Source organism: Onychomys torridus, chromosome 7 (assembly GCF_903995425.1).
Source record: "Onychomys torridus chromosome 7, mOncTor1.1, whole genome shotgun sequence".
Classification (NCBI taxonomy): domain Eukaryota; kingdom Metazoa; phylum Chordata; class Mammalia; order Rodentia; family Cricetidae; genus Onychomys; species Onychomys torridus.
The window spans coordinates 38,550,821-38,565,517 of record NC_050449.1 but is presented as its reverse complement, the minus strand read 5'-3'; the positions used below and the strand labels follow the sequence as shown (position 1 = coordinate 38,565,517).

The window sequence follows — 14,697 nt, the reverse complement described above, 5'->3', positions numbered from 1 at the left end:
GACATGACAGACGTGGAACCATCTCCAGTGATAAACCTTGTTTCCCAATACCTTTCCAAGCCAAGCCAAAACAAAACAAAACAAAACAAAAAAACCTCGCCAAGCCTCACGACAGTCCTCATGACAGTCCTGTGAGGTAGGTATTATTTCACCCTTTGGGCAGATGGGAGAAGCTGCAAGGGCCACTGGCAAGGCCACAGTGACAGGAAGAGGGGCAGGATGACACCCTTCCTCTCTCTTCTCTATGCCTTGGCTTCCTCTCAGGAAAGCAAGAAGAGCCTACGGCACTCGCCTCTTCCAATGTTGGGGAAGAAAGCAGTTTTACAAGAAGGCAGCCGGGGGTTTCCTGGAAGGCTGGAGGCTCTGGTGCCGTGTTTGCTCTCAGAGCCTGGTTACTCTGAGCAGGATGTGGGGTCACACCTGCCATCCCAGCACTGGGGTGATGGAGGCAGAAGATCAGGAGTTCAAGGCCAGTCTTGGCTATGGAGGAAGTCTGAGGCCAGCCTGGGCTACGTGAGACTCTGTCTCAAATAAATAAATATAAGCAGGAGAAGGGCAACTTTTACCCCAGCCACAATGGGTTCTGGGTAAAGAATGACAGGAGGAGAGAAGGCAGGGACCTGTGAGCGACCAGGCTTGGGCAAGAGACACTAGCCATAGCCACAGGCACCCTTCGGGTCCTATTGTCCTTACACTAGGCTTCCAATTGGGGGTTAACCTTCAGCTACTCCTGCATAGAGCTACCCCTAGAAAGAGGACTGATCTTCATCTTCTGGGGACCCAAGAGTATCAGAAACCTGATGAGGAAGAGGGAGTTGGGGTACCTCCCTGTTACCATATCTCATATATCACACCCATCTGAAGGTCCCACATCTGATACCATCCCATCTCCATATCAAAGACAAGGATGAGACACCCCACAGGTGTCCCAAGACTGCCCTCAGCCATAGGGCCATTGTTAACACACCCCCGGCTTCATGGCCTCCTCCATGACCTCGGGGAGGGGAGCTGGGGACCCCCACCACTGTCACACCAGACTGTGCAACTAAGTTGGGAAGTGTGAGCCAAAGGGAAATGGGGTAAGAACCAGGACTCAGGGAGCTAAGGCACAGTCTAGTCCCACACTCAGAGGGGTGTGCAAACCGGCTCTGCAGGAAGCAGAGAGGAGGCGAAAGTGCCCTCTCCCTGCTCCTCCTCAACCTCGGCTGGCAGAGGAGCTGGCCCAGCTGGGCAGAAAGCGACTGGAGAAGCCAAGGGCCTTCTCATTTGGAAACAAGGGTCCCTGAGGCAAAGACAGACCCAGGGCTGGGGTGGAGGGACCTAGGGGCAGGGAAAGGTCAGGCATGCTGGAGGGACATCAGAGGAGCAAAGGTATAGGATGGGAGGTGTCAAGAAGCCATCCCTTAAGTAAGTTGGCAAGATCAGCTGTTTCAAGAGAAGGGGAGAACTAGGAAGAACTGAGCTCCCAGTGTGCCAGGGTGGCATGGTCCAGCCATGCCAAGGATAAGGGCTGTCAGTCATGGAGGGCTGGGATAGTCCTTCCAAAGGCTGGAAGGTTGGAGACACCATTCCCCCGCCCCTGAAACCCAAAGAGCAAAGCCAGAAAAGATGCCTATAGCACCCCAGTGTGCCAGGAAGGATGGAGGGCACCCCCTGTCCCCCAAGCCTCCTCAGCAGCTGCAGCTCAGAGAGAGCAAAGATCGGCTAGATAGACTGGGACACTTGAAGACCAGGACATCTAGACCTAGCTGGGGAGTCTACAAATTCAGAGCAGGAGGCTGGACAGGGAGCTGGGACAGTGTGGGCAGGTATTCTAGGGTGGGGGAAAGAGAAGTTCCCTCGGAAGGAACTTCCAGAAGCCTGATACCCTTCAAAACCCAGCTTGCATCTCAGAACTGGCCCCACCTCCAGCAGACTCCACCCCAGAGTTCTAGCACATTCCCAACATCTCAAGCACCCACCCTCCATCCATCTCTGAACCCCAGCTTTGAGAGCAGCCCTCAATATCCTGATCACCTCAATATCCTGGTGAAAGATCAGAAGGAAAAGTGAGGGGAACGTGAGGGTTCACAGAGGTGGGAAGTCTAAAGGAGACCCCATTTCTCCAGGTGCCGGGGACCAACTCTCCCACACTGCTCCAGCCCGTCCTTTCCCTTTCTTCAACCTCTGTAGGCTTCCTCCCCCAGCCAGCCCTTGCCCCTGGAAAGCCCTGGCTGGGGAGGAAATGGTAGCGCAGGCTGGGCGGGACAGGATCAGGTCCTTCCTGCTCAGAAAGAGGACAGTTGGGGCCAAGCAGCACACTTCTCGGTTGGTGAGGCTCCCTGCATTGCCTGGCCCGGCAGGACCTCACACTTTGGTGGGTGGCTTCTCCTCTGCCTTGGAGCCAGGAAGGCCATTCTCCGTGTTGTCATTCCCAGAGGAACTCACAAGACATTCCTTCCTGGAGAGGAGGGAGGGAGGAGGGGAGGAGGGAAGGGGGAAGGGAGACAGACTGGTGAGAGGCACAAGGGGTAGGGGCGTGGCTCCCTGTGCCCTTTCCCTGGCCTTCTGTTTTCTGTTCTGTTCCAGGGTACCCCACCCCATCGCCTGTCTTCCCTCGAATACCGCTTTCTAATGCCTCTTCCCTTCTAATGACTTTTTCTTGCTCTGGCTTTGCAAGATCCCTCACCTGGTACTTTAAAGCTAACCTGACACTGTTCCAGAAAATTCTGTGCCTAGGCTCATACCCTCTACACCTGCCCATCTTTCTCCTCCTTCCAGCAGGGGTCTTGAACCCAAGACCTCACACATGCTAGGCAAGCGCTGCACCACTTAGCTACATCCTCGACCCTAGACGTCTATTTTGATAATTGAATTTACCCTAGGACCTCCTGGGAGGCCAAGTCACCATTTCAGATTATAGTGTAGTTTAGCTAAAGCTTTGGCGTTTGAAACAAGGCCTCACGGTGTAGACTAGGCTGGCCTTGAACTCAAGGAGATCCTTCTAAGCCTGACTCTCAACTACTGGGATTGCAGGCATGAGCCACTGTGCTCGGCTGTCAGGCCTTCTTTCTGCCTCTCCCGTTTGAATCCTCAGAATTTTTCATCTCGCCAAAAAGCATCTTTCCATTCTAGAGTCTCTACTCACGTTTTCTGTGATAAAAGAAAAGAAAGCTAAAGTGGGAAGTCTAACTCAGAAAATAAACAGGCTTCCTAAATCCTACCATAGGCTTTAGCGTGCACACGCGCACACACGGTTGGAAGAGAGGCTGACAGGACAGGTAGAAAAAGAGGACTGGATGGGAAGGAGCAGATGGAGAGAGGTCAGGAGGGAGCCAGGACTGGGGCAAGGGCTGGAGGGATAGCACAGGACAGCGGTGGCATCAGAAGTGAGTGGAGAACGAAGAGACAGAGTTGACACCACAGGCGGGCAGGGGTAGGTGGAGGGAGAGGGCGCCAGGTTGATGGCGCATGGGAGTGATGGAGAGTCGACTCACTTCTTCTCTCGGGTCTTCTTGAGGATGAAGGTGATGAGCTTCTTCAGCAGCAGGATGCAGACCAGAAGTCCAATGACCCCACCCACCACAGCCAGGATGATGAGCGTCACCGTGTTATCCACTTCTTCCACTGGAGGAGGGACAGAGCAGGCAGGGAAGATGCGCGTAAAGCCCCCACACTTAGTCCGAAACTGGCAGCCCTACCTCCAGGCCATGACCCTCTCAGGTCAACCAAGACAGGAGAGGCCAGAACACCGTGCCTTTCAGCTAAGCACACCATGGGGCCTGTTCCCGTCACCCTTCCCAGAACCTCTTCCCATACACTCTCCTCTCTCTCTCTCTCTCTCTCTCTCTCTCTCTCTCTCTCTCTCTCTCTCTCTCTCACACACACACACACACACACACACACACACACACACACACACACACGAGTTGGGGAATAAATCAGAATGTGACCCACAGCTCCCAGCTTTAAGTCACAAACTTATTTCTCAGCTATCTCTGCTTTCTCCCCCATTGCCTTCAGACATTCCCCTCTCTGTCACCATTCCCAGCAAAGCCTCCCTAGGGCCCCCGTGAACCCCCTGGCTTCTCCTGTTCTTATCTACACAGCACCACTTTAATTGCATGGCTCCCTCAGCTGGGGATGGGGTGTGGGGAGGTGGGCGGGCAAAGCTCCCATCCCGGTCACACCTGACCCTCAGCACCCTGAATCACCTCCACCGTGTAAAAGGATGGCTGAAAAACCCTATACCTAGACAGGTGCCACCTGGGAGGCGCCACTGAGCTAAAATGAGCCGTCTAACTCAGAGCCTGGCACCCAGAAACACTCTGTCACTGCTGGTTCCTTTCTCCTCCTGCCAAGGCCAAGCACAGAGCAGAGTGACAGGAATCTAAACATATAGAAGAGGTGAAACTCTTTGCAGATGTCACCCCAGACTCAGGAAAGACTGGCTGGAGGACCTCAGGCCAAATTCAGCTCCTGCTGGACCATCTCCAGGGGCTCCCTGAAATGGTCATGGGGTAAGGGCATCACCTATTTATCCCCTTTTGCTTCTCTGACCACCTCACGGAGTGGAGGCGTGTGGCTTCCTGGCCTCTTGTCTTCAGTCCCTTCCCCTTTTAATTGACCTGCCTGTGTCCAGTTCCATGGGGGAAGGACCACGCCTCATTCTATCTCTTTGGGAAGCATCTGTGCCACTGCAATCCATCTGGGGCTGTCATCTGCTTGTCTGAACTACACACTCCTCAAAAAAATAAAAATAAAAAAGACTAGTGTGTACTAGTCACAGCACCCTTTACTTCAACACTGGCAGCCACCCAACACTCGCTAACGCAGTGTGCAATCGAGAAAAAATCACCTACACAGAGAGAGCCTAAAGCCGTTGACCACTCGCAACTAGCTCCTCCAGCCCTCACAGGCACCTTGGCAGAAAGCAGCCATATGTCCATTTTATGGACTAGGACATCAGGGCTCAAAGACGGTCAGCGCCATTCCCAAGCCACGCCATAGCTAACTTTTTCTGGCTTCCATGTGTAACTCCTGTAACTCTTGCAAGTGTGAAGAGAAAGAAACCACCAGCATGGCCCATTTTGCCACTTTGATGCCACACTGAGATGGGCAACCCCAGTCCTCCCTACCCTACCAGCCTCACCCCCGCCCCACTCCATACATTTATCAACCACTTGGAGGAAGATGGTGGCAGAGTTGTTGAGGTCCTTCTCTTTGGGGTTCCTCACGAAGCAGGTGTATTTGCCCGTGTCACTGAACTCCAGGTCACTCAGCAGGATGGAGATGTTGTTCATCTTCTCCTTCGTGGAGCCCTCCAGGGTGATGCGGTCATCATCCTTCACCCTCACCTTCGGGTCAGACTTCTCATTCTTCACAATGCCGTCTATGAGCTGGAGCAAGAAAAGATCAGCGTGGTCAAATGTCACCCTCCCTTGAGTGCCAACGCTATCCGTGCCCAGAAAGACCCTGCATTTTTCTCCATTCTCTCGGCCAGTGGCTATAGCTCTGCCTGACCTGAATTCTGCCTGTTTCAAACCTGTGTCCTTAAGGACTCCCTGGAAAACAGCACACGGGCTGCTGTTTTCATAAAAGTCTTTTTCCTCCTCACAGTGCCTCTGTAAATAGTGCATGTGCACACACACACACACACACACACACACACACACACACACACACACACACCACACACACACACCACGCACACTCACTTCTCTCTGCATATCCCACCCAGACTTTACTTACACTGTACCCTCTGCCCCACTGAACCTTTGTCCTTCAGCCTTCAGCAGGACCTGGATTAATGCCACAGCTCTCTCCATTGGCATCCTCTAAGGCTGCACTTGTGGGGTTTCCCCCAGTTACTCTGGGAGAAGAACCCCTGCCCAGCTGCAAAGAACTCCATCCACATCTGTGATCGATTCACCCTCTCTGGCTCCCTCTCCTGCCCTTCCAAGCACAGCCCTCCGCTACTGCTCTTTCCAACAGTTTCTTCCTCCTGATTGCTAAACTATTAAACCTTCTGCAAATATACAAGTTGCAAGTTTTCCTCCGGACAGGACAACAAAGTCTAGCCAAAATTACCAACAGACCCCAAATTCTGGCATCCCCGTGGGAACAATCCTCCTGCCTGAAAGAGCAAGGAAGGATGGGTTCTTTGGGATCCTCATGGTGGAGCTTAACGGGCAGGACATGAGCATCCCACTTACAATCCTGTATGTCTCCGTGTTATTGTAGGACCACCTGAAGTAGAGATTCTCGAAGCCAAAACAGCTGGAGAAGGTGCAGGGTAGCAGGATCGCTGAGCCGTTGATAGCATAGATGGTGGTGGCCTTTCCCACAGACACCTCCAACGGCAGGGACATGGGGAGCAGGAAGAGACCTGTACAGGGGACACAGCCTCCCTTAATACAACCCCACGGGAAGCTCTTTAAGGGCACTCTCAAGCAGGGCAGAGTGGCTTTGCCAGGTAAAAAGGTCTTTGGCATCCTCAGGAGGGGAGGTGGTTCTCATTACAATATCTACCTACTTTTCAATATCCACTTAGCCTGAGAGGACTGAATTCTGAGCCTCCTAGTGGCCCTGTGGTACTCAGAATGACCACGAGAGGTCACCCCAACCCAAGAAAAGGCGGATCTCATGGATTTTTTCCCCCCCTCCCTTGTTCTGGAATAAGTGACTCCGTCGTCCGTTCACCTAGGTGGGGAGGCAAGCAAGCACAGACGGGAAACTCCCTTTCACCTGCAAGGGGTGTGGGGGAAGCCTTCCCTAGATAGGAGCGCGCCCTTGGTGACATTTGGGAGTTGCGGGTGGGGGCCAGAATGTGGTCAGGTGGAAAGGCGCGACCACTGCAGTCCCGCACTGGAGCTAGGGACAGAGAGACACTTTAGGGATGGACATTGTCTGGCTAGTGAATCCAGCGCCTCTGACCACGCAAGGGGATCCCGAAGAGAGAAGGACGACGACCGGCCCGCCGTGATGAAACCGTGGCCGGCCGCGGGGGACGCAGACTGCCAGAACCAGGACACAGGATGGAGCAGGCAGAGTGCAACTCTCCGCCTACCCCGTTTGAACCAATTGGGGGCATGCTGCAGGGGACTTCGCTATGGCCAGTCCCCTCCCGACCCCGTGAAGCGTGGGTCCTCCCCATCACCCTGCAGCCACTCTCCGCACCCTCACCCCAGGAACCACAGTGACATCCCCGCGGTCTCCCAACCCCCTCCAAGCACACACCCCTCCATAAGATATTCCTCTGCCCGCCCCGCCCCCACGCACACTCCCTGCGCAGTACTTCTGTCCTCCACACCCCTACCGCAGGACATCCCTCTATCCCCACAACCCCACCGCAAGACATCCCTCTGCCACAGGAGAAGTTGCCCTCCCCTTCGCCCACTCCTAAAGGCTCTTAAAGAATCTAAGCCTCCTCCTTCCTGCACATTCCTCCAGGAAACTCCACTGCCTCTGCCTCAAGGTCGTTTCCAGGAAGACGATTCGCCACTGAACCCTTACCTTTCCTTGCCCGTAGGGAAAATGAGAGCTCACTCCCATCTTAATTCTCAGGAAAGCACTTGGTTTTCTAACTTGAGTCCCTCACGCTGCATGGTAAGTCCTTTTCCTCCTTTTGCCCACCGTGCTACTGAGTGACAGAAGGAGCCCTCAAGGGTCCCTCCACCTTCCTTGTGTCCCCTCTGCTTCTGACTGCTCCTCCCTGCCACTGACACACACACACACACACACACACACCAAGTCAGTCAGAAATTGCACCCTATGGCCCAGTAACCCAACCTGACTCCTGCCATGGTCAGCAATGACAGCAGAGCAGACACTCATTCAGCATTTACTGTGTGTCCGACGCCTGACGCCTTCTGCTACCCCATCACATCTAGGATTATAGATCACACTGGAGAGGGAGCTAAGCCTAGAGAAGTCAGCGATTCCATTAAGGTCAAGGAGGAAAATGGTTCCAGCATCTCATGCTCCCAAAGCCAGGAGAACCCTCCACACATCCTAAAATAGGTGCATTTGCCCACCACGGCTCCAGCTCTTGCTAGATGGCTTCAATCAGGAACTGTGTGTGTGTGTGTGTGTGTGTGTGTGTGTGTGTGTGTGTGTTCGTACAATGCATCAAGACTGTTGCAATGGTTTTCCATGCTGAGAGACATTAGAATTACCGGGACAGGCATAGGCCGGTGTGGGTCGGCCCCTGGAGCTACTGACTATGAGTCTTCAGAGCTGGCCTCTCTCTGTAGCTCCCAGGGAACAGTGTGGGTGCAGACCACAATTTGAAAATGACTATGCTGGAGGGCTCCCACACAGTCACCCCCACTTCTAATAGATACTAAATGTCAGGTACACTTTTTATCATCTTACAGACGATGAAATTGAGGCTCAGAGAGGTGAAGTGATTTTCCCAGCAGCCACACTGTGAATGTCCTCTTTGGAGCTTAGTACTTACTGTGTGATAGGTTAGATATAGTTCATAAACTGTGCACATTTCATCCTTACCCTATGAAGCTGTTATTCCTTTTATTCCCAATAAATGCCTCCAAGGAATAAACATACAAAAGGCCACATACTCAGGAAGCAAGTAGGTAGCACTCAGAAACTAATCTGCTTTCCCCCATCTGATGGGGGTCAGTGCTCCCTGGAGTTCTTGGTTCTTATTTTATCTCTGCTATCCTCTACCCCAACTGCCCCCGCCCAGGTCTAGGAACAGGAGCAGTCACAGGGGTCTGCCTAAAACCAGCACTGGAGGATGGGAGCCTGAAGCTTATGACCCCCTAAACGGAACCAGGTTGCAGAGCAGAAGACAGGGAAGCCCTGAGCAAAGGCAGCTTCTGGGCTGGGGAGATGGCTCATGAGTGATTGCCATGTAAACATGAGGCTCTGAGTTCAAATCCCCTGAACCCATGTAAAAGCCGGTGTGTACCATAAAGCATCAGTCATCCCGGTGCTGGCTCAGGGAGATGGGTGACAGAGACGGGATTTCTGGAAGCTTGTGAGCCCACTAGCCTGGCATATGCAGCCCTAAAACAACAGATCTTGTCTCAAATGAGGTGGGCGGCAAGAACCAAGGGTGTCCTCTGACCTCCAAGAAAAAAAGAAGCTTCCTAAAATGGATATGCTGGCTCACACCTGGATTCCCAGCACTCTGCAGAGGCAGGAGGGTTGCTACGGTTCTGAGACCAGCTTAAGACTCTGTCTCAAAAAATAAAAGGAAGGGGAGGAGGGAAGGAATTGTGAGAAAGGAAAGAAGGAGGGAGGGGAGGAGGGAGGGGAGGAGGGAGAGGAGGAGCTTCCTGGTAATGCCTAGGTTCTGGCTCCCAGCTTAACACCTGGACCTGGGAATCAGAGTCCTGATGAAGACAGGGGACTCATCTCAAGGACCAAATTCCTCCCTCCAACCCCAGCTCAAATGAACAATTGCAGAGCATAGAAGCACAGCAAAGGGACATGACCATTTGTTTTTGAGATAGAGCCTCACACACGCCAGACTAGACCTTGCTCCGCAACCAAGGATGACCTAGGACTTCTCATCTACCTCCACCTCCTGAGGTGCTGGGATGACAAGCAGGTGCCTCTGCACCTGGTTGGAGAAGATACTTTAAACAGATAGAAGCAGAAAAGAGCAAAGGAAAAGTTCAGAAAGAAGAACACTGTTTCTTTACGTTCTGGCTCACCGCACAGTACGCATTTCTGCCTGATGCGGACGACTTAACTCTATTTAATACTTTCAGGACTCTGAGTGAAGCATTGCCTTGTCCTCGATAGCCTGGAGGGGATAAAAGAAACCGGCAGAGATGGTCTCCACAGAGGCATCCTTGCCCGGGTGGAAACATGGACAATAGTAGGCAAACCTGGCTGCTTCTGCAGTACCCAGCCCACCCAGCCCGGCATTAGGAAGTCCTGCGGGCTGTGTCTAGGAGGTTGGTGCACAAGCTCCTGTGAGACTAAGCTTGGGGAGGAGCATGGGTCAGGATCCACTAACAGGCCCCTGGAGGGCTACTTAAGCAGGTTGGCCAAAGCTGGAATGGACTGGGCGGCAGGCCCCAGGCAGGCCCCAGTCAGCCTACTGACCTTGACAAAGTCAGAGGTACCACATGTCCTGCATCCTGCATGCGCATCCCCAGAGCAGTGTAAGAGAGAGCTGTAAACCTGCCTACCTCCCAAGCTTGGTGGGAAGCCAAAACATGAGGCTGTAAAACACAAGAAGGACTTCCATAAGGGAGCATCTAGGGGAGAGGATGTTGTTTGAAAGGGCTGAGGAGGACATGGCTATCCCCATACCAGCCCTGGTTATAACCAGGGCGCCATTAGTTTCTCTTAAAGACCACTGTCGTCAGCCAAGATTGTCTCCAGGCTACTCACACATTGATTTATTTCTTCACCCTCTACCACATCTTGGATAATTTCCATGTGGCTATTTCCCTAAGTAAAGGACTGTCTTGCTTTGCCCCAAAAGTTACCTCTTTAGAATGCCAGCATGGGGGGGGGGGGATATGCCTGCCAGTCGGGCCTCTTTCTGGCACTGTGGGATCAATGAAGTCTCCTCTGTCAGAGTCCTGTGGATTCCCACCCCCATCTCACAGCCTGGCCTTTCCTAAGTCACTTAGCCATTCTCAGCAGCCATCTTTGGAAGTCCCAAGCTCCTGCCACCCTGCCGGGACTTCATCCAGGGAGAAAGACAGACTCAGAATTCAGAAGTTGTACCAAAGTTTTTGAAAAGTATTTAGGGCTGTGGACATGACTCAGTAAGGAAAGTGCATACTAGCAGGCAATGAGTTCAGTTCCCTGAAACCTTGTTTTTAAAATAATTTAAAAAAAAAAAAACAAGTGGGTATGGTGGCATGGGTTTGTAGTTCCAGAACTGAGAAGGTAGAGACAGGTGCCGGTCTTAGGCTCACTGGCCAGCCAGCCTTGCTATTTATCCAGAAGCTCCAGGTCAAATGACAGACCCTGTCTCACCTAAGGAATGACAGCCAAGGTTAACTTCTGGCCTCCACACACATACCTGCACACACAGGTCCATGCACACCTACAAAAAGTATTCCACACATGGAATACTATTAAATAGTCACACCAGCAGGACTCTAGTGGCTATCAGCACCCATTGTAAGGAGGATGCCAGGCTGGCAACACTCCATCATCTTTTCCCATATCCAGAGATCAGTCACACTCAGGCAGGGTAGTGGGCAGAAGGAGGGCAGGATGGTGCCTGCTCTAAGTTTAGCTCCAAGGACTTGCGGGGCAGGGCGAACAGAAGCTCAGCTGAGACTCTCTGGCCCCAGGGAGGATGAACAGCTCAGTTAGAGCTTAAAGGAAAAAGTGGGCCGGCTAAGGGCAGTGAGACATGGACCCCTCCTGGGAGAGAGGCCTCGGGGGCTGGAGAAGCAGGGCTGGGCCAGGCAAGGCTCCTGGGCCCTATAGCAAAGGAAAGATTTCTGCTCCCTCACCCTAGGCAACCTGCCTGCCTGCTTCCTGCCCACCCCCAGGAGCTTTGCAGGGATAGAAACATGCCCCTGAGACAGAACTGGATCAGAGAAACCAGCTTTACAAACAAGGCCAAACAGTGGGTCTGTTCTCTTTCTTAGAGGCCACTGGGCAGTGATGTTGGCCCACCGTATCCATGGCTTATGGAGATGTACCTCCATCCCCTCAAGAAGCAGCCACAGGGCAAGGTGACTCCTCCAGGAGGTAGCCAGTCAGGGTTGTCTGTTCCCCAAAGCCTGCCTTCTGCAGATTCAGAGGGTTAATCATCTTTTCCAGATGCAGACTGCCCCCGGCTCTCTTCCCCTCTTCTCCAGGATCTCCCAGTTGAGCCTCGTTGGTTTCTTCCTCTGAAGGGGACTCAACACCCTCTCTTTAATTGTGCACTCATTAAACAAGCCCTTAATAAATACATACCAGGAGAGGGTTGTACGACACAGCACCCTCACAAGTAGTAATTAAACACAGATCATGGCAATTAAGCAAATCAGGGAGAAAGCAAGGGGTGGGCAGAACTACACACTACCAGTTACATACTTAGGGAAAGCCTGGAACCCATATAAACCTCAGTTGCAGTGATGTGGCCTCGTGAGGCACTTCTAGGGTTCGGAAAGGCTGTCTTATTTGTGTTATCAAAACCCACTGGGGTCTCAGTCCATGAAACTGAATCGGTCTGGGAGGAGGGGGAACTCCTGAAAGTCTCCCCACCTGTGAAAGCAAAGATCTGACCACGATTCAAGCCCATGGCTTCCATGCCATGAGCCAGAGCTTCACTCACCCTCGGGCTCTAACCACTGACTTCCTTCTCACCAGATGGCCTGGATTCTGTCCCACTTGACCCCCAACTGGCCATGTACCCTTAGGCAGGTTACCCTCCCTCTCCAGACCACACCATCCCCACTTTTTGGAGAGCTGTGGTTCTCAAAGTCCTTGCCCACTCATTCCACAGCTCTGCCCTGCTCTCCACTCACCCCACACCACCCCCAGTTCCTAGAGCCCTCTTATTATCTACAGAGGCCAGATTCTATGACTACTCTGGTAGTGCAAGGCCTGATACTCCCTTGACCAACCAAACATAGGGTAAGGGCATCTATAACATATAGTGACTGGTTTAGTCAGTGGAGTTCTGCTGCCTCAGAGACCCCTGACCCCTGACCCCTGCCATGGCCAGAGGGGAGTCCTGGGATGATCCAATTAGGAACTCCAATGGAATGATACTATACCCATCCCACAAAGAGAGTCACCATGAAATAACATCTGTGCCGATGGTACGGGGCAAAGCACCAATGTCTGATATCTGGCCTCAGGAAGGTGAGCAAACCAGAGCTCAGTAAAAAGAATGCTGCTCCCCACCACCACACCACACCAACACCTGACATGTATCCCTAGGATAGGTCTGTACATGATTTACAGGTGCATAGTGGCTTCTCTCAGAGGCCTCTGTCCCCTGCTTCCAGTACAAATACCTCCACCATGTGCCTGACCCAATGGGGGTGGGGGATAGGTATCTGTCAAAACCCAAATCTGACATAATAAACAGGAAGAGGTGCAGGTGCCAGAGATGAAGCCAGCTCACATTGGAAGCCAGTGATTTACAGTCTGGACTAATAAATACCATTGCCTAATCTCTTGGAGTTTGACACTCAAAACCATCATGTGAATATTAATAGATAGCCACAATATCCTCTATCCTCTGCGTCCTCTGGACCTGAGTCCTCTCTCTTCACAGTCTTCCCCAAAATAAAGAGCTAGGAACAGGCCAAACAGGTCTTCCTCAGAGAATCCCTTTACAGGAAGAGGGACAAGACCCTCCTTAAAAGGTGGCTTTTAAACGGTCCTCTAGGTCCATCCAAGCCTTTCCAGCATTTGGCATAGAGGGACACCAGAGAAGACAGAAGAACCTAGCAAAGGGTGGTGGGGAGACCCTGTCCCCCACGGGTGCATCCCTCCTGCCAGGGAAGCAAGCCAATAGCTCCAGGCAAGGGTGGCAGACACCACCCACTACACCTGCAAACCCCCTGGGACCCCCCACACTCAGGGCAGTAGACCCCTCCACCAGCATGCCTGAATTTTGGGACTTAGAAGGATTCCCCTGCTGCAGCCCCAAGACCTAGCTCCAAATGTCAACCAAAGGTAGCAAGAAACTCTGCCAGGGTGGGGTGGGGGAGGGGGTTGCACAGGGTTCCCAGGGAGCACAGTCTCCAAGCTAAGCGTCCAGCGGTCATCCACTCATTTGGTGCCACCTTGTCTAAGGCACCCCTCTTCTCCAGTGTCCCCTCCTTCAGGGTGGGGTGGGGGTAAGAAAGAGGCGAGGGAAAAGACAAAGCTGGGGCTGCCTTACCCAAAAGCCCAGTGCCCAGCCATCTCGCCAGGGTTTTGCCTCGGTCCCCAGCCCGGGACATGGTCCTGTTCTCTCTGGAGCACTCCGAGGGCTTGGGATGAGATAGTGGGCACCCCCACGCTCTCCGCCCGAGGTCGGCTCTGGGCCCCGCAGCTGCGGGGGGGAGCTCCGGGCCGTGGGTCGGGGCTCAGGAAAGTTAGCCGCGAGAGAGCGAGACGAGGGGGAGAACGAAGGGGGGAGGCGCGCCCGCTGGCCTCTTGGAGCCCGCTGCGGGCGCCGGGGCTGGGGGGGAGGGTGGCGGGGGGGGGGAGGAGCTGGAGCTGGAGGGAGGACGCCGGGGCGAGCGGCACTGCGATGCGCCTCTGCTCTGGAAGCGCTCCAGCCGCAGGAGGGGCGGCGTCCCCGCCGGTTTCTCACGGTGACCGGAGCGCCGCGGATCAGGATCGTGGGGTGCAGTCTGAGCAGCCCTCTCCCTCTCCAGCCGGACCGGGATGTTGCGGCTTGGCACTGCAGGGCCGGCCCGCAGCCGCCCGCATCATCCCATGCGCCGAGCTGCCAATTAGGAGAAGAGTTCACGGGGGAGTAGAGGTGGAGCTTTTAGGTTTGTTGGAAGGCTGTTTTGTTCCGCTTGGAGAACACGAGTAAGGGCAGCGGCTGCCTCTCCCGGGACCGCGGGGAGGACGTCCGCAGCGGGCGCTGCCGCAGCTGGTGGGCGTGTGCGGGCTTGCCCGCAGCGGACAATCGGGTGCAGACCTGGACCCGCACGTGTTCGCCTCCCGCCACGCCGCTTATTCGCTCTGCGGGTGGCTTTTAGGCTGTGGGAAACCAAGTTTCACCTGTAAATTGCCCCTGCACTCCGCCCACCAACCCATTTCTGCAGACTC

General features: G+C 53.7%; 1 protein-coding gene across 2 annotated transcripts; it reads right to left on the bottom strand.

Moving 5' to 3' along the window:
* Positions 1-496: 496 nt before the first annotated feature.
* Positions 497-14,391, bottom strand: Scn4b (sodium voltage-gated channel beta subunit 4). 2 transcript variants are annotated; one of them, XM_036193462.1, is made up of 5 exons: positions 13,814-13,946; positions 6,195-6,367; positions 5,150-5,378; positions 3,477-3,606; positions 497-2,440 (listed from the first exon to the last, which is right to left on the bottom strand). In XM_036193462.1, exons 1-5 carry the CDS (start codon positions 13,872-13,874, stop codon positions 2,347-2,349), a joined length of 687 nt encoding a protein of 228 aa, XP_036049355.1. In that variant the 5' UTR covers positions 13,875-13,946; the 3' UTR covers positions 497-2,346. The 2 variants fall into 2 exon arrangements, with proteins under 2 accessions (XP_036049355.1, XP_036049356.1); XM_036193463.1 differs by lacking the exon at positions 6,195-6,367 and having other exon boundaries at positions 13,814-14,391.
* Positions 14,392-14,697: the final 306 nt, after the last annotated feature.

Excerpts from the sequence above, each read along its gene's own strand:
- Scn4b (XM_036193462.1), bottom strand. The coding sequence starts at position 13,874 with ATGTCCCGGGCTGGGGACCGAGGCAAAACCCTGGCGAGATGGCTGGGC. Across the intron at positions 6,368-13,813 it reads GCTGGGCACTGGGCTTTTGG|GTCTCTTCCTGCTCCCCATG; the intron begins GTAAGGCAGCCC and ends TCCCCTGTACAG. Across the intron at positions 5,379-6,194 it reads ACACGGAGACATACAGGATT|CTCATAGACGGCATTGTGAA; the intron begins GTAAGTGGGATG and ends TTCTTGCTCCAG.